General features: G+C 42.2%; 1 protein-coding gene across 12 annotated transcripts in view; it reads right to left on the reverse strand.

Moving 5' to 3' along the window:
• Window positions 1-19,173, reverse strand: part of myo3b (myosin IIIB) — a 59,596-nt gene that overhangs the window by 15,208 nt on the left and 25,215 nt on the right. For 4 of the 12 annotated variants that reach the window (XM_056426754.1, XM_056426746.1, XM_056426759.1 and 1 more), the window contains 13 exons: window positions 18,612-18,765; window positions 18,383-18,471; window positions 17,826-17,955; window positions 11,309-11,388; window positions 10,632-10,652; window positions 9,455-9,532; window positions 8,652-8,857; window positions 6,549-6,660; window positions 5,931-6,093; window positions 5,421-5,501; window positions 3,958-4,045; window positions 2,541-2,577; window positions 1,521-1,644 (listed from right to left, as the gene is read on the reverse strand). In XM_056426754.1, the coding sequence (XP_056282729.1) occupies window positions 1,521-1,644; window positions 2,541-2,577; window positions 3,958-4,045; window positions 5,421-5,501; window positions 5,931-6,093; window positions 6,549-6,660; window positions 8,652-8,857; window positions 9,455-9,532; window positions 10,632-10,652; window positions 11,309-11,388; window positions 17,826-17,955; window positions 18,383-18,471; window positions 18,612-18,765 (1,363 nt within the window). Of the gene's footprint in view, window positions 1-1,520; window positions 1,645-2,540; window positions 2,578-2,891; window positions 2,929-3,113; window positions 3,230-3,957; window positions 4,046-5,420; window positions 5,502-5,930; window positions 6,147-6,548; window positions 6,661-8,651; window positions 8,858-9,454; window positions 9,533-10,631; window positions 10,653-11,308; window positions 11,389-17,825; window positions 17,956-18,382; window positions 18,472-18,611; window positions 18,766-19,173 lie in introns of those variants that run through there. The other 8 variants (XM_056426773.1, XM_056426765.1, XR_008833233.1 and 5 more) reach the window with 7 other exon arrangements.

The raw sequence follows: 19,173 nt of genomic DNA on the forward strand, positions 1-19,173 counted from the left end.
TGGTCATATTGACCCGAAGGCGACAGGAGGGTGAAACATTGAATCGGGTCAAATCGACCCGAATGCAACACAAGGGTTAAACTAGCAACCTGAATTATTGTGTCGAGATAAAGACAATTATTTCTTGAAAATCCCTGTAAAAACAAGTTGATTTCTCTTGGAAAGGTTGAAATGGTCTTGAATTCTAGACTGAAATTAATTTAGGTTGGATCGCTTTCTAAATATAATTCATCGTTTCATATTTTTGCGATTCCTATTCGTCTAAAAACTCCTCAAATTAAACAATCTGAGCAGCTCAAAAGTCATTACCACACTGGGACCACAGCCCATAAAGAGAGGTTGCAAAAACACATTGCTCCATCTTAATAATATGGAGATCGGTGTGCTACATTTTATGGTTCAAAAGCTCCACCTTTATTCATATTATATAGCAAAGAAATCATATAAACACTTTATATTTGAGCTTTTAAGATGAGAGGGATCCTAATTGCAAAGGAATGTGACTTTTCCACATCAAATGAAACATCCTCCTCTCAGGTAGCTCGGTGTCAAACTACAAAGATGTAATGAAAACAAGAAAGTAACTTGTCTGTTAATTCAAGACTCTGTTTTGGAAAACGACTGGAAGCTACGGTGACACGGGACAACACTTACTTTTGAGCAAAGTGTCCTCACACTGGCATTGGCTGCAACATTTCCCTCCATAATTACTTTGAAATGATAAATTCATCAAACACTGCTTCCCTTCAGCAGCGGTGATGCCTGGGAGCGGGGGTCACCTGTATGCAGCATTACCGAATTAGCCGCTATCTAACCCAGACCTGCTGCGGCGCGCTGACACTAATCCCAGGCCTGCTGGAGAGCCCTGTCTGTGTTACATTATCGTGTCTAATCCCCGTAATCTCTCAGCCGCGCTGCTAAACGCTATTTCACCTCCGTCTCTTACCTCATACCCCTCTAATAACATTAATGAAGGGCCGGGCTCCTATTACCCAGGCTACCGCAGTGGTGGGCTGGGTGACGGCTGTAATCGGAGACCCCCTGCGCAGCCACCCACTCAGCCTCGCAGGCAGCGGGAATTAATGTAATTCATCGCCCGGGGCAAAAAGCGGACCAAACATATGTTCAACAAATCAGGATTTGTGTATTTTCTTGTCACCGTTCCTGTGCATGTCTATTAGAGTCATTGATGAGATCCTTAGTGAAGGACTCGCTGTGTGGGAGAATGAGAGCTTTGAAGCGCTCTTGCCACTTCGAAAGCCCCCCCCCCCCCCCCCACACACACACTTGCCATGAGGCATTTATGATGAGCTGACCTGCGTTATTAAAATACCGGAGAAATGATCACCCTTAATGCTTCTCTCTTCTTGCTGTCAACAAAGAATGGCAGCAGAGGATTGGCTCGGATGAAAGGTTGAAAGGGGCCCCGTATTAAAAATGGCACTTTATCCATTTAGGCGGGATTCCGGCTGTCTCTTTGTGTAATTACCTGCACCCGCCAGCTCTGTGCTCGGGCTTACCTTGTTTACACTGCATGTCTCGCAGCCTCGCTGTCTCCCTGCAAGGCTTGGTAACACTGTCTTCAGCTCTGCCTTTGTCTCTCTTGATGTCTTTCACTTGTCTGTCGAGGCTGTCGAGGTCGACCTTGAGAGGAGGAGGCGCGAATACACCCAGAAGAGCAATGTCAATGAAAGCAGCAGATACATAGACACAAGTTAAAGCAAGCTCCGTAATGTGTTTTTTTTTTTTTTTCTTCTTTCAATTTAGTCATGTAGACACTGTATTCATGTATTTACAATTTGGCACTCATATAACTCTAACCCATTAATGTGCTTTGCAATGTTAATCAAATGCTAATGCAATTGCATATCCCCCTTTCTAAGCCCTACCTCCGAGCAAACAGCACCACACTGACTTAATTGTGAGGGTAAAAAAAAACAGCTCATACAGTCTTCCTCTCATATTTAATTTTATCTTTGAATAAAAGAGCTATAGGAAAGTATTAATCTGCTTAACATTTCTAAGTACATCCTCCAAAGGATTTTGCTTTTTTAATCTTACATATGCTCAGCAGAGTTACTGGCAAAAACTGTACATTTTCCTCATTTCATCCTTTCAACATCAAATGGTGAGCAGCAAAAATTGGATCAGACTTCAAAGACTGATGTGCTCCAAGTCACGGAGTGGCTCTTCTATTTCACATATTGAATCCGAGCAGGATATCAAAGTGCTACCAAAGAACCTCAGGTCTTTACTAAAAAAAGGGGTCTAACATCTGTAGAAAGAGGAGCGCAAAGACAAATCACCTCAGGGAAGAGCGAGCATTTATTCTCAGCCGTGAATTTCCAGCCTTTTGATTCTCTCGTTCCCGTACCACCCTGTCTTCTCCGCGGAGATGAAGGTTGGAGCAAGAGAACTCTTTTGTCTCAAAGACTCCAGAAATTCCCAAAGAATAATCTGGGTTAAAGCTGCTTTGTAGAGGAGCAGCATTTTACATACCAGCCAGGGAAGAAAATGCTCATTGATATTCTGTTACTTACATTTCCTCTATGGATGTGTTCCTTGTTGCAGTTAGACCTGTGAAAGTAAGACACATTTTTAACCCAAATGAACATAAACTGTCAAAGAAAAACACATAGCGTTAGTAAATGTTTTCACTACATACAAGTAGTAAGAGCTGCGGACAAATTGTATTTGTCTCCTTGTTTAATAGCAAAAACAACTAGTTTGCGATGATGCAATTTGCAGAGAGCGAGACAGAGTCATGTTTCTCTTTGTGATCACTCACTGTAGCTTTATAAAAAAGTTAAAAAACACACCAATTTAGACAACATCTGCAAACACAATGCTGCATGCCAGTCACATTCACGTTTCGAGTATAGTAAAACAACCTCTCTTCCAGATTGGATGTTGTGATGCAACTGGAGACTGTTCCACAGAATGTATGCGTGGCAGAGAGTAACAATATCAAAAGGGAAAAGAACAACATGGAGGTGAGAAAATAGATCTTGAAGGATGAAAATGGGCCAGATCATGTCAAAATAAATCTATGTGGAGAGATTCCAACACTGATTAAACAGAATTGTTAAGTGGAGGTTTGAAGTTTTTCTCACCAAGGAATATGATTGTAAACACGGAGAGGAAAATCCCAGATGAGGCTCCGCTTGGTTCGAGTATACAACAAGCATAACACTTTCAGATGTGGACATCTAGTATTTTGAGTTGGAGTCTAGAGAGAGTTGCAAAGCGTTGACAAAAAGTCACCGAAGGTTTGAACAAGGTCCGTCATACACATGACTTGGTTTAAGATGAGCGCTGATAGGAAACGACATTCTTGCTTTCTTTTTTTAGAACTCCTGCACATTAAAATTATTTATAAATTGCATACATTTCCCCCTGAGATATATTTGGATGTGATCTCAAATCTAACATTAAGAGGATTTGTAATCACTGATTTGTGTGAGTTGGGGTGCAGAGAAAAGTTAAGCACGGAGCTAAAAGCCGCCATCAACACCACATGTGCCGCTGTTTGCTTGGTGGCTGCTCTCCTGCTTAGCGCATATTTTCTTAATGACTGGCCTGCCCATATGCTGAATGAACACAAAGTCTTCAGCTCGTACATCTGGAGACCAGTGCGCCCAACCCCATTTGCGGTCAGACAAGTGTGCTATATTGGTGGAAAGATATTTATTACGTTTATAAAACTGAAAGAGGTGGTGCTTGGGGAAGGAGTTTTCTTGTGTGCTTGAAACAACAGCACACCACAGGGCATGAGGAGCCCATCCAGTGTATGAGTGACAGGTATGTGAGAGCTCTTTCTCAATAGGCCGTCTCTAATGTTGGTCATATTTAAAGCATTTTGTGTGTGCAGATAGAATCAATGAAGACATAACAAAAATCCAACCACAGGAAGTAAATCTTTCAATGAGAACAGACCCTGAAGGTCAAGAAGCTCACCCCATATGCTCCTCCTTGGTGGTCTTTCCTCCAGCCTCAGGGTGTCTTTGAGGTCCATGGCACTGACGCAAACGATGGCCCCTGTAAACTGCACACAATATTAATTCCAGACATGCTCCTATGTGGTCAGAAAACCATATTCCTCCCCCGTCATTCATCTTGATGCATATTGTCCACCGAGGTAGTCATCAAATGTAATTGTTGCAATTAACACAATTCCCAACAAATAAAACGTGTGTTTGTCGTCCATATATGGAGTGTAGTGTAGCAGAGGGAAACACTGTGTAATCATTGGGACACATCGGGTTCAGATGGATGGTAAACGAAGCCTGCTGACTGACTGCGTTGACCGGCTTTTGTGTTTTTCTTGTAAAATGATATGCGCAGAAAAATATAGCTGAAGTACATTGTTGTGCCATGGTTCTATTTTGCATGGTCTAATCTGATCGATGGAGAGCGTGTCCCCCGGGCCCCGCTGAGATCTGAGGCTCATGCATTTGAAAGGCATCTGTTTATTTTCAGAATGCAAATGCAGCCCACCTCAAAGGCTATAAGCTGCAGAGAACATACAATGTGAATGTGCTGGAGTGCTCCGCCGGGGGGCTGAGGCCCCACTTATGTCAGGTTCAGGTCCCCCCCCCCCCCCTGAACCCAAGCGGCCACACACAAACACACCACTCCAAGGAGAAAGGCGGCGGCGACGGAGAGGCTTTTCTAACACCGAAAGCATGTTTACCCATTCTGCATCGTTATATACAAGAGCTGTAATGTGGGACATGTACACAAGGTGTGCAGGCGACTAAGATGCTCCATGTGCCAGATGAGGGCAGCCCTTAGGAGAGCCGGGGGAAACAATGCCAAATCTCCTCCCCCTGCCCTCCTCTCGCCTGCCCCTTTTGGCACCCTTCTTGTCCTCCAGTGAGAGGCTCCAAGGAGGGGGGCCGGGTGGGGGGGACCCGGGAAGGTTAATGTGCCCACTTTGATCTTCGTCAAGCCACACCGAGTAAGAATTAATTTACATTTCAGATGAAAAGGTTGACAGTATAAAAAGGCATCTTGTTTCTGGTATGCGAGAGCTGTGTAATAGGCCAGGAATTTGAGAGAGGAAGTCGTGAGGAAACAGAAGGGATAAGCCCCTCTCTTGCCTTCACTGGGAAGAAGATGAAAGGAAAAAGGATCTCAGTATGCACTGTTCTTCTGAAACATGGGGACCAAATGCTGCACAAACTTTCAAGAGCTTTTCTGTATGCATTATTAATTAATTATTACTGTTTCGTGGGCCACTCATTGCGATCAAAAAGGTGTTTCACAAAGAAGTAAGGGGTTTCAGGCCTTTATCCCTTTTCCTTTTGAAAATACAGGAAAAAGGTGGCGTGTATTTCAACCGGACACGCGAGAGATTCCATCGGTCTGCACTTAAATATATGACGAACTTCAGAAGAAAAATGGAAAAATTTCTTTACCTGACTGAATGCAGATTGCGGCCTCTAGCCGCTCTTTTTTTATCTGCTTGAGGTTCTGCCGAGCGACATGGCCCCTCCAGGCTAGGGGAAGAGAAAGAGGCTGTGTGTGTGTGTGTGTTTGTGTGTGTGTGTGTGCGCACAAGATTGCTGACCTGCCTCTGTGAAACACAATAGACTGCACATACTACACAAGATCCCAGTTCAAAACACTGCTAAACCAGGTGGCAGAGGGACGGATCCCTTTGAACTCCCTGAAGTCTTATTGTCTGCTCTGAAGCATCGCTCTTAACCTTTGTAGGTCAAGCTGTGGTTATTAAACTCATCTTTTTTTATGAAACACATAATGGACCAGAGGTCATTAAGAAACCAGCGTTAAGATTCACATTAAATTTGCACCTGTTTCATAATGACATGATAAAAGAATACGTCACGACTCATTTGCATTCTTAGTTTGACTTAAGTTTGAACAATTCTTTTCATCTGTTTACTGATTGGTTAAGACCAGTGTACCTGCCTGGATGATGATGGCCCCGCGGTTTCTCTTCTTCTTCTGTTTTCGGTAACGTCGGACGCCAAGCCAGCCTTTAGTGTACGCTTGCATCACCACCACCCGAGCGATCACCTCCCTCAGCAGCAGGTTCAGCTGCTCCACGTGGTGGTACTTCAGGAACACCTGGCCAGATGTTTATGGGAGAACATCCCAGTTCCTCAGTCTAGATCGCTCTACTGACAGTTATTAGGTACATGTTGTACGGTTAACCCTTGTGTTGCCTTAGGGTCATTTTGACCCAAATCAATATTACACCCTCCCCCCGCCTATGGGTCATTTTGACCCGATTCAATGTTTCACTGTTCCTGTTACCTTTATATTTACTAACATATTTTACCTTTGGGTTCAATTTGACGCCAGCAATTAAAACAAAAATAATTATTAGAGAATTATGTTTGTTTTAAGTTTAAGTGTGAGGCATGTTTGTTTGTTTTGTTGACTGAACACAAAAGATTAAACATTGAATGGGGTCAAATTATCAAAAGCGGGGGAGGCGGGGAGGTGGTTAAAAGGTAAAGTGTATGATACAAACACAGATTTCTTTATTGTTTTATTTTTTGGTGTAATAGTGATATTACCTTTGTCTTCCCGAGCATCCAGGATTCCAGTTTGGCCCGCTCCAGGATTGCAACAACGTTCTCCGTGTTGGTCTTTGGCATCTGGTGAGCCCGAAATGCCAGGTAGTAATATCTACGAGAGCAGGCAGAGGGGAAAACAAAGACATATCTGATCAAATGCAGTTATAGCACTTTAAGAATAGAGTCAATATGAGCCAATATGATGTGAAGAAGATTTTGTGTTCAGAAAATAAAACCCCAAAATAAAAACATTATTTGTAGGGTTAATTGGGCTGTCCTTGATCAAAGACATTCTTGTTTGACTATTACTGATGCAATATTTTTGAGTAATTGATTCTTTGATTAAATAAAGTCATCGTCCCCCCCCCAAAGAAACTGCTCGTTTTCAATAAAATACCTTTGTCTCAGCAAACTCAAAAGATAGTAAATAATTTTTTTTGTTTTGAATCTGATTCTACTTTTGCATCCTTTAAGATAACTCCAAAAGTGAATCTACAAATATTTTGGTCACACAGTCATAACCTATGACAAACATGCAGCTCCTGTCAACATGTAATGTTGTTTAACCCAACATTGGGGAAGAAGAGAAACTAGAAATCTTAGCATCTTTTTTCACACAGCTACTATAAGCATCATCATGGCAGGAAAGCGTCCCTGCTCACCGAGTCTTCAACAGAGGCCCTTTGTTGGAGCTTTGTTGAATGGATCCTCATCTCTTATTTCAATGGCCACAGAAGATGCCCATCAGCCCGGGTCTATCAGTGTTCATCAGCTCGACTGCATGTGTATCGCTCATATTGTCCAGATCCGTCCACTGATCCTCTTGTTGTAGTTTACAAAATACCGGTAGAGGACAAAGCGACTCTAACTGTTTGCCCAGGGACTTGGAGGCTCCAAAACGACTGGTTCATCTATTGTGTTCTGGCGTTGGTCAAAAAGAAGAACAACAAGAAGAAAAACTTCTTTGAACTCCTCTCCCCGGCTCAGTCTACAGCCTTTCATTCTAATTCCTGTTGATACCTGTTATTTCTTTGATGGTAAATACAAAGCACTGCTTGGCAACATCAGACGAGCCTTTGATATGAGAGCACACATTTAAATCAGTTTTCAGTAAAGGTGCAGTTTAGCAGTTCAGGTCTGTCGGTATGATTCCAGCCTGGCTCAGGTAGGATCATATGGATTCAATAGTTAAAATGTAGTCTGAGGTGGTGATACACCTGCTCATTCACACACACTTAGTGCACGGATGTTGTTGGTTAGGTTTTTGATGATAGCACTATTTAATATTGGGATCAAAACGAGGACATGAAAGAAAAAAACATGTGGTCATTCAAAATGTTAGGTCACCAAAATGAAGCACCATTTTTAAAACTTACCAAAAGCAGGGAGACTAACCAGCCATCTCAAACTTGTTTTCCCCTACAGGCCACAAGCCCAAGTTAATTAAATTGATATATTCATGTCTTAACATTAGGAATATTTTTAAGGGGAAAGTTGATCAAACATAAGTTTCCGAGCGTTTTACAATATTTTTCCGTGAGCAGTGTTGAGGTTGAGGTCTGCACTGTTTACATGTGGGGTTGGACTTTGAACAGGAGTGCATATCACTTTTTAACATCAATTTAAATGTATCATGTCCTGTCCCACATTTCTATAAATAAAACCAACACCCTTACGTAAAGTCCTAATGATGAAATCCTTGTAATTGTGTTCTAATGTAATGCCAAAGGGACACAGACTACATTTGAGTTTTTCCAGTTTGAGAATAAACTCTTTATGAATAGTAAAAAGAAAACCATTAAAATGCATCACCCCTTCAAATCACAGTTCCTCCCTGTTTGAATTGCATCCATATTTTCCAGACTAGAACATCCACCCAGTTAAAAGAGTGGTAGGATTTTGTCTCGCACTATCACTAATGACTGCCAATTAGTCAGCCTCTTGCTCTGCTTAGCTTGCACCCCTTTCTAATTTAAGAACCCGTGTTTCTGTGTGCCGCAGAGCACGGCTCACTTGTTCCGCACCATCTCTGGGGTTGTGTCGGCGCTCCATAAACGTGTGCGTGCTGCACAGTGTAGCGTGCCTGTCACACACCGCTCTTACCTGTTGACAAACTCTTCAAACAGGATGCGGTGGGAGTAGCCCTGCCGACGGATGTTCACAGTCTCCAGGATCCCGGTGTAGCGCAGCTGCACCATCACCCTCTCCTTGCAGAAGCGCAGCGGCTGCCTGTCATCGTTGGGTTTGATGCAGCGCACAAAGTGTGGCTGACCCACCACCATCTTAGACAGCAGGTCCATGAGGGAGTACTGCAGACAGACAACGAGAACGGCTCAACAAGGCAAGAGCAAAGAGCAGTCATCATGTGAAAGAACACGATCACAGACCGGAGTAAGTTCAATTAGAAAGATTTTCACTTCAAGAATCAAAAAGTGTTTTGATAACAGAATTCAAACTGAATAGTAATGTGCAGTATTACTTAATCCCAACAGGATCTGGCAGTCGTTAATTCATAAATAGTTACAAATAAGTCTAGTTTGAATGAACTGCTAACAACAGCTTGTTACAGGCTCTGCCAAACTCCAAAAAGTCACAACCTGTTCGTGAACTCTTTCTTGTGTTCAGGATTTGAATCATTTTTAAAAGCAGGCAAAAAATCTGTGAAATTTTCATTTCATGAGCGGTACACACATAAACATGTTCAAATTTAAAAATCAAACAGAAATAGAGACATATGATTCAATCAACATCAATGAATGTAGGCTGTATTCTAACAATGTAATAGTGTTGTCATTAACAGGCTTCTGTGCTCTTTTCTTTTGACGTCATGGTAACGGAGACATTTAGTTGTCGATACCAATAACAGTAAATTCCACAACTCTCTGGACCAAGATCAAAACACCTACACGGAAATAGGAGGCTACAGTCTGTCTCCTCATGTTGGTGGTTTCTTCTGGGTTACGCATCATCTCCATGGTGTCCACCTGAACACAGACATCCACCGTTAACACGCCGGCCTCACAAACAGGCCGGACTGGGGCCAACAGCATCACTGCCAGAGCAGCAGACTTCAATGAGATTCGGTTTGTTTGCAACCTGACCTCCTCGGTGGAGATGAAGATGTCATTACAGCAGGTCTCCTTGCTCCAAATGGCCCAGTTGGGAAAACACAGCTGTACTAACTGAGCCGTCTGTATAACGTCGCTCCATAAACACTTAAAGCTAACAATCTAGAGAATAATTCTGCACTGCTGTGGGGCACGGGGAAATTGCAGAGCATTCTGAGTAATGAGACGTCATCAAGGAGACAGTCGTCCCGACGACGGATTAACGACACAATATAAGGTTTTTAATGGCCTTCATGGCAGTTCATGGCTTCATCAAAATTAATGATGCAATAGATATTTTATGGTAAGTCTACGTAGCAAAGTGCATATCTTAATTCTCTATTCCGCCGTAGTGCAGAGCAAGAAAGGTTCCGTCAAACAAAACTGAGTAACACGGATCTAGGAATCGGACGCCGGACGGCAGATCACACAGAAGTACAAACGGTTATCTTACTTCCACTCGGCTAACAACCACCACACTGCTTTCATCTGGTCGCACTGGGAACTTTTTGTAAGTATCAGCTTCCGTCAACTTTCCCCAACTCGAATTGAGAGCATGACGGCGGCATACATATTACATCATAACCCCGATTTGTTAAAAGAAGCCCCTTCTGGAGCAAAAGTAACCAAGAAGGTACTTATCGGCAAAGTTCAACAAAGTTTCTCTACAGTTATCCTGGCCTGTCTCTGTGTCACACGCTAAGTATTTCTAGAAATCTAAAAAGATACATCACGAGAGCATTTATTTACGTTGATAACGCAGAAGTGTGGCCACGGGGAAAGAAAGTTCAAAAGAAATTATTTACATTTTCCAAAACCCGACTGATCGATGTCAGAGAAGTGAAGCTGCACACATTTCGAAAGTTAGTGAAACATAAGGAAAAGTTTGAATTTGGATTACAGTCATGATTACCGTAACTCAGGACTTGTCTCTGATTTAGAAACATATTTAGATTGGTTTCAAAATAAGTCTTACCTTCAATAGGTATTTGGGAGACTTTGAGTGCGGCACAAGTCGGCGAATTACATGGAAATAAAGGAAGAGAGAAGAGGAAAGACAAGAAGCTGAAATGCATACACCTTTCAGGGGTTTCCACTGTAAATCATAATGTGATTTATTTGTATTCCTTTTTTTAAAACACAAAACAATCACAAATAATTCCAAAATGGACAAAGTCCCCGCTATTAATAATTATTCTGGCTGACTTCCTGGTGCTAAAATACATTGTAGTGTGTATGTAAAGTGTTCAGTAAAAACACGATCAATAAACAATATTTGGAGCAAACTTTTTAAGTGTGCTTCTTAGTGATCAGCTTTAGTGTTGCGACATTAGAAGTTACTGTGGAATATTAGCTCATGAAACTGTTGATGCAGCTATTTATGGAGGCTCTGAGAAGACCTAGTTACTTTAGTGCCCGTTAACATCAAAACAACAATAGCCGATGAGTTTGAAAACTACTTTCATGTCGTAGACACCGAATGCCAGATGGCGATGGCACATCACCACCAGCGAGACAGCAAACATAACAGGGTAGTCAATTAATATGGCTATGCTTCACAGCACAACTTTTACTGGGTTTCTTATGCCTCAGAGCAACAAACAAAAAAACATGATGTTCTCAGATATGATGATTTGTGCTACAGGAGCTCACCTTGGTGCGTCCTGACCCGAGCTGCGCCGGCAGCGATCTGGAGGCGGCGGTGACCCGCGCTCTGCACGTCGCCAGGTTTCCTGTTCAAAACACACGTGAAAGCAGTCAAAGATCAGAAAAAGTCGAAACAGCCGCGTGAAACACAGGGAATTAGTTATTATTTAGAGTGAACTATCAGACGTGAAAACACAGTCAGCATTTTGGGACAATATTATTTCTAAACAAGGTCGAAGAATAAAGATAAACAGCCCACTATATGCACTATATGTTAAGAGTAATGATCATACTGCAGCACAATATATGAAAGACAGTTCAGCAGTCCAGCAGCCCCACACTCAGAGGAAAGGATATGAACATCGCATATGCAAGACAGTCTGAACATTTCAAAGTTTCTGCACAAGATGTCCAAATGTTTTCTCTGGCTATATCTTCAGAGGCTAAACTGTGATTAATAGCAGTGAAAGAAGCCTTTGAAGCCGGATTGGTGACATCAAAGTCCTAATCCATGGGTGGCAGGATTTTTATAATGAGTGGGAAGTATCTTAACACATTTCAAAGGGTTTACTCCATGAATAAACAATAGCTGCACAGATGTGCCACACACACCTTGAGAAAAATACGTCTGCAGACACAGGAGGCAGCATTACCCAAGCAGCCGTGTACGGCAAGGAGGAAAACCTTTGTAAGTTTTTAAGATAAAGCTGAAGTGACAGGCCGACAATTGTTCTAGATTTTCTACCGCACACCGACGAACTCCCAAAATGCAAATATGTAGTCATTTTCTGCTCTATCATTTCAAGACTCACGTCAGTTGTTGAGGACATGGTCTGACAACCAGCCAAAAACTCAAACACCGGATCAGCGCCTGCCTTTCTCAGATGATATATCAATTTATGAAGGATTAATTAACAACGAGACCACTTCTAACTTTAGACAAAGAACGCCATACTTGTGCCAAAGAAACATCACATTACATTACATGTCATTTAGCTGACGCTTTTATCCAAAGCGACTTACAATCCTACAACACACACGCACACACACACACACACGATGTGAGAGAACTTCAAAGGGACTCAAACAGTCTTTTAACCTAGAGATGATACTGCTTTTAGTATTTGACAGTTAACTGCTAACTTTTATTTATTTATCTATTCCTTTATTTATTCTGCCATTAAGACATGTTGCGTTGGGTAAACAAACTAAATACAAGATATTCTGTCACATTAAAATATGCACTTTTATGTCCGTTAATAATGTGCTTGAAAGAGTATCCACAGGTTCTGAATCTCAACCTAAAAATAGAAGAAAGGAAAGTGTAAAATATGATGGAAATATGAGCAGTTAATTGCTCATTGTGAACACATGTTTGTCAGCGGGCCTTGTTGTGTTTAGGATCACAGGGACAGATTTTACATCCTCAAACGCCCCTCCGGCACAATCAAAAACAACAACAACAACAAAACACAATAAAGTATGATCTTTGAGAACAGGAGCAGTTAAACTGGGTCGGGTGTATTACCAGCACACAGGTAGGGCCCCGCTCCAATTAGCCCAGAGTAAAGCTGAATGGATTAATTGGAGTGGGTCTTGTGCAAATGAAGTGCGCTCGCTCCTCTCCCCATTAGTGCTGCTGGGCCGGATCATCGGAGCACATTTGTCATGATGAATTAGCAGCTGCGAGTGGAACAAGCTCATGGAGTGTCACTGTGCTTTCACGACTCTCACTTCCATGACACCATCAAGGGGAGATGAAGGGGCTGCGCCGCGATGAGAGAAACTATGACAGTTGTACCTAAGCCTTGCAAATGGACACTCGCTGCTTCCTTCATGTATTCCTTGGCGGGTTGGTTTAATTCATTCTTCTGGCGGGTTTCAAACCCCCTCCTGACTAGATGAATAGAGCATGGGTTAATAGTCGGCATCCTCAAAGATTTCTCTCTCCTGAGACATGAAACCAAGGGAACACCTGTGATGTCCAGCCTGAAAGAAGACCTTCTAATTTAGATACAGTGGGGAACATGTCTAATGATGTGGATTATAATTATTCAAACACAGAGACGAGCAAGAAAAGAGAAGATTTTTTTACTTTGACAGTGGATTCAGTTAAAAAGAAGAAGGCCGCCTATGTTTTGAGTTCCAGCTTGAGTTTTAAATAGATATATCATGAAAATAAAATCACAGAGAAAAAGAGTTCTATATAAAAAGCTTAATAATTACAAGAGTAGCAGGTGAGGGGAATATCTCCCATCAGGTCATTCAGTCTTGAGAAACAGGCGGTGGAGGAGCGACCCACTGATCGCTTCGACTTCACGCACATTGCACTTGGCACGCACTTCCAACACAAAGTGAAGCAAAGCAGTGTGTGTGTGTGTGTGTGAGGGGGGGAGGCGAAAAGAGAAAAAGCCGTCCTTGGCATCTGTGCGTTCACTTTGAAAATTAAGCCCAGCAAGAATCCTGGAGAAAAAAGAAAATAAAAACTCAAGCTGGCAGTTGTATTGGGGTTCTATTGACAAGAATAGTCAATGTGCTTGGGATTAAAAAGCAATCCCGCGTTCAATATGACACCTCCATGCACGCTTTTATGAGTGCCAGTGTGCGTCTTGTACTTCAGAAGCTGTGGATCGAGCTGTCGACACGGGGGACAATCAAAGTTGTAAGAGAGAGCAGCCTCACTGAGCTGAGTGAGCAGAGGCTTGCTAGATATCGCCGGCGCTCTCCCGCTTTCTTTTTGAAAACATGTGATCTGGAAACTCAACTCAGCACCCAAGCAAATGAGATTAAAGCACCCATAACCCCCGCCGCCCTCCCCACCCTCCATAACCACCACCGTTTATGCCTAGAGATGGCTCCGGGGGGCTGTCGATTTAAATGCCATCCACTACTGTCAGAGCAGATCAATCATAAAAAGCACGGTGTAATTGGCTTTTAGTGACACAACACAGTGTTGCATTTATCAAAGGATGTCGTAGCATGTGATTTAGGAAAACTGGCTCCTCGTTATTGAAGTGCAGGCCCGCCAAAAAACACACTGCTGACTCAAAACATTCTCAAATTCCACGATTAGGGGAGAAATGTAACAAAAGTACGACTTGGTGAGTTTTCTCTTTTGGTAGCGAGAGTGTGAGGAAGTCTAGTGGAAGCCTGTGGTGTCTGCCCACTGGGATGAAAAAGGCTTCCACTGGGAGAGAACAAAGAGGCCTGTCATTTCTACACAGGAGGATCTCCTGACATGAAGGGAGACAGACGGAGATGCAGAGGACGGCAGGACTGCAACTGTGGCTTCATGTGAAGAAAAGCCAATTGTTCAGTAGAGAGGATGGACTTGACCTTTTAACCCCAATGTCTCACGGGGGAATATTGTGGCGCTTGTTTTGTAAACTCACCCAGTGTTAACGTTGTAAAATATGAGCAAGAAATCTTGAGACCTGAGATTGAGGACAAGCGTTATTGTAAGATAACATTCAGCCATGTACAAAATAAATTAAAGGATCCTTTACTGAAGTAAAGAAATACTACAATATAAAAATACTGCATGTGAAATATTTTTTCTTAGCAGCAAAATGTCAGTGTTACGTCCTTAATAATAATAAATAATACATTTTTATTATTACTGACGCATTCAATTTATAGAAGCAGATCATGGCAAATCTGATTTCACGATTCAAATCTTTTAACGACAACTAAAAAACAAGCACCTCCAAAGTACAGTATTTGAGTAAATCTACCCTGGCAAGCAAATATTAAAGCCAAATTCATTCACAATATCCAGCTCTCCTCCTTAATGAGACAGCTTTAAGTCATGGTTGTCTGCACAAAGATTAACTATTAAAGTAAAGTATAAATTCAAAACTTTTCAAAAAGCATATTTCTGCCAGATAATTTATTTTTTTACAAAGCAGCTGGAAATATGTCAAATTAAGTCACCATATGAATTCATCTTAAATTGGGAGAACTAATATATATTCCAGGTGTAAAATGTGTTATGTTTCATGCAAATCAGACTTAGTAAAATACGTCAGCATCTACAGCTTGTAAGTTTAATCGCATGAATATTTCAAATGCTCAGTTGGCCTGCACACTAATAATTCAACATGACAACAATTTGCACAAGTGAAGTGCAGCTCCTACGCAAACAGTACCAGTATTTTTTTTCTACATATAGCAAACATTAGAAATGGTTAAAAACCCCGGCAGAGACAACATATTCCAATCCAGTGTCTGTGAACTTTTCACAACACACACATCACTCGGCACATCCTCCATTTTCATCGTGCTCTGACAAAGGACCGGCAGTCTTGAGGTGCTGTGTGTGTCTGTGTGTGTGTCTGTGTGTGTGTGTCTGTGTGTGTGTCTGTGTGTGTGTGTGTGTGTGTGTGTGTGCAGATGTGCCAGGCCGCCCTGTGGCTACACACACACAGCACCTCAAGACTGTCGGTCCTTTGTCAGAGTACGATGGGCATGGCACACACACACACACACACACACACACACACACACCAAAAGAGAGCCATACTGTGACCGCAGGCTGCCCAGGCACCGGTGGGCCCTACTGAGCTCAGCCAATTCAAACACTGTGATCCCCCTGATCTGGGAAAGGCCCTGGCTCTGATCAATTTGTCCATGCAAATACATCCATCCCATTTCCTCTGACAAAACACCACCATATGTCCAAGTCTCAAGGACCCACAATCTGCAGGGCTCAAGTGGCCTTGCTATTCACTGCCTGGGAGCTTTTTACTTTCTGGGGCGCCCTTAGTTTCCTACTGTTCTCCAAACATGAACTGCATTGATACTCATCACATTCTCACTCTGATGTGTGGAATGAATGAATGGTCTACTCTACTGCAATATTGCATACATGTGGAATGTTTAAAGTGGTTTAACATAGAGAAAAGTGATGTGGTTTAGAGGAATTGTTCCTGTATCACTGCAATGTTGAACATTATCTGCATGTTAGGTTGTAGTTTGACATCACAGATCTATAATTTGACTCCCATCACTGTGTCAGGCTGCAGGTCTACGAGGGAGTCCCCTAGTGGTGACACTGTGAGGAGGTGACCTAGAGTGGGAAACCACCCTGGTGTAAAACAGATTTCCATCAGATCCCCCAGATAATGGTAATTTCACAGATTAACAGTGAATCTATAACGTGAAGTAAAATGCAAATTAAATCCCCCCACACATTTCACCCTGAAGAATAGATTTATAATTTTCTCATGCAATACTGTATCTCACTTTAAACAGCGCTCCATCTTTTCCAGAATGATGAGCCGGAGTAGAGCGTTTCATAGCTTTTATCTAATGAGATGATCTGCAGCTTCACAAACTGAAATAAGAAAATTGGACCTCCGACTCCAAAGAAATAACTGCGAGCATATTGCAGTCACGCTGCCTTTACGTGAACATGCAAAAGAATATAATTACTGTGAGCTACGTTGGAGCTTTCTTTGGGTACAAAGGCTCAAACTGACCAAAACAGTTTGTTTCTGCGACAAATCATCACATGAAGTTGATTCCCCGGTCGGAGTGACAAGGCAGGGAAAGTGCAGGAGAACAAAGAGGAAATAAAGAAGCTTTTAGATCCAACTGACACTGTGTTAGCAGCAGTAAACGTTATAGCACATCTAAGTATCCATTCACTGCCTTTGTGCACTGAAATGAAGTGTGCACTAAATTTGTTTTATAGGGTGTATTCCTCTGAAGCCGTTAATTGCAGAAGGGAAGTGGCTGAAGGCTCCCTTGTGCACAACCTGCAATTGAAGTTTACAGACACATCACAAAGATTTCTACTGGAGCCTCGGCTAAGGTGCCTTTTGTAAATTGAAGCTCCTTTTAATGCCCCTGGGACTGAAAGCAGGCATTTACAGGTCCCTAAAAAGGAAGTGAATCACATAATGTGGCTTAGCTTAAATAAAGTAGGAAGTGGGAATCTGATCATTTCACACATCTATTAGCATTTCCGCTAAGTCAAGTGACCACGAGGCCTCAGCCACGGCTAATGACGAGCGCATTACTCTCCCTTCATTTTATCAACAGAAAAGAGGTGGGAAGAGTGGCTTTTGTATTCTCTAAATACTGTTTCTTCATCCCCTGGGTATTTAGAAACCTTATCATAAAAATATCCCACTGCACCCACAATCTGTAGATAGCATTCAGACATGGGAAACCAAGAGGGACAGCTTAGTGAAAATAAAAACAGAGCGCCGTGCAGAGAGCTGAGCCTCTCAAGAGATAATGGAGACTGCAGATTTATTCGCGCACGGCACACAGAGGCTTGAAATGAAGGGGAACGAGGGGATGCCTGGGAGCCGCATCTTTAAGAAACCCACTTACCTGAACATTTATGGAAGCAGTAGACACCAGAGTAATACAGTCAGAACCCTGCATTGTTCACAATAGTTTGTCTCAAAGAAAAGTTTCCATTAGCATTTCCATTGTGCTTAGTGGTAGAATAATGCCCGTTAGCGGCGGAGATGTTCTACTATGTTTCACGGAGGCCTGTATTATAGCTAACCTGTTTTAGTTAAGGGGCTGGAGAACAGCTGCTGCAGGAGTTTGTTCTCTGACGTTCTCAGAACTACAACGATGTCGGCAGGAAGAGTGTCTCTGTTCTTCTCCAAGAAACCATCCACGTTGTACATGACCTGTCGAGCAGGACATAAGACACAAGCTTTAACTCTCTCTCGGACTTCTCATTACCGCTTGTATAGGGCCTGGCAATATCTGTCAAATATAATTATTGTTATCGTTCATGATATTGTTAATACATTTACCATATTCAATTCAATTCAGTTTATTTTGTATAGCACATTATCACAAATTTGCCTCAGAGGGCTTTACAATGTGTACACATACGGCATCCCTCTCCCAGGGACCACAGATGAAAAATAGCCTCTTGGCTAACTCTGGCACATTTACTGAAATGTTTTTATCAATGTGCACTGTTTTTTATTAAATAAACCCAGTTAAAAAAACTAAAAAAACATGGGATCAGGAAAAACTCCCAAGAAATAGAAAAAAATATTGTTCATATAGCCAATGAACAATGTGTTGCACATAATCATTTGATACCTTTCCTGCGTAATGCTGAATCCCAAAACAAAGCTCCACACGTTTCGGTATCCAGAAGTACTTGCAGCGCAAATTGTCCTCGAATTTATCTGTTGGCAACAAATGAGAAAGGCGAAAAAAGTTAAAAAGTTAAAGAGATGCTTGAAGCAGCACAGGGAGGAATGTTCATGTTGGATGATTGTTGTTTGTTTGTTGTCTGCGCATGAGGAAGGAGTAGCTCCAGTCTTACCCACTAGGGTCTGGTCGGTGGCCTGAGGGAAGCGGCTCTCCTCGTCCATTAAGGACAGCAGGCCCATGGGCTTCTGCAGGAACATGTCCAGGATGGGCCTGTTGTCCTGATACTCCACCAGGCTGGCATCCACCCCCTCACTCTGGTATTCCATCTAATTAGAACCAGTAGAACAATCTGGTTGATGAATTCTCTAAATGACCCAATTAAACAATCTGGGCTAAATATGATTTGTGCATTTGTGTGTGTGGGGGGGGGGGGGGGGGAATGAGTTTCTAGTCAACAGAACCAAACAGCTGCAGCCTGCTGTGTGTGACGACCGCTGAAGTTCACAACGTAGAGTTTTCTACTGAATGCATAAAACCGAGCAGCCCTGAACTAACAAATAGAGCCACTTACTTATTTATAATTTATTTCAGTTTGCAAATAACCCAGAGTCATATCATATTATTGCATCTATTTAATTTTGGATCAAAAAGTTATTTAAAATATATATTTGACTAATAAAGTGGAACCAATGGATCTAAACCGTCTTCATGTTTTAGTCATTAACTCAGAATAA

The sequence above is a fragment of the Pseudoliparis swirei genome, chromosome 2 (assembly GCF_029220125.1).
Source record: "Pseudoliparis swirei isolate HS2019 ecotype Mariana Trench chromosome 2, NWPU_hadal_v1, whole genome shotgun sequence".
Classification (NCBI taxonomy): domain Eukaryota; kingdom Metazoa; phylum Chordata; class Actinopteri; order Perciformes; family Liparidae; genus Pseudoliparis; species Pseudoliparis swirei.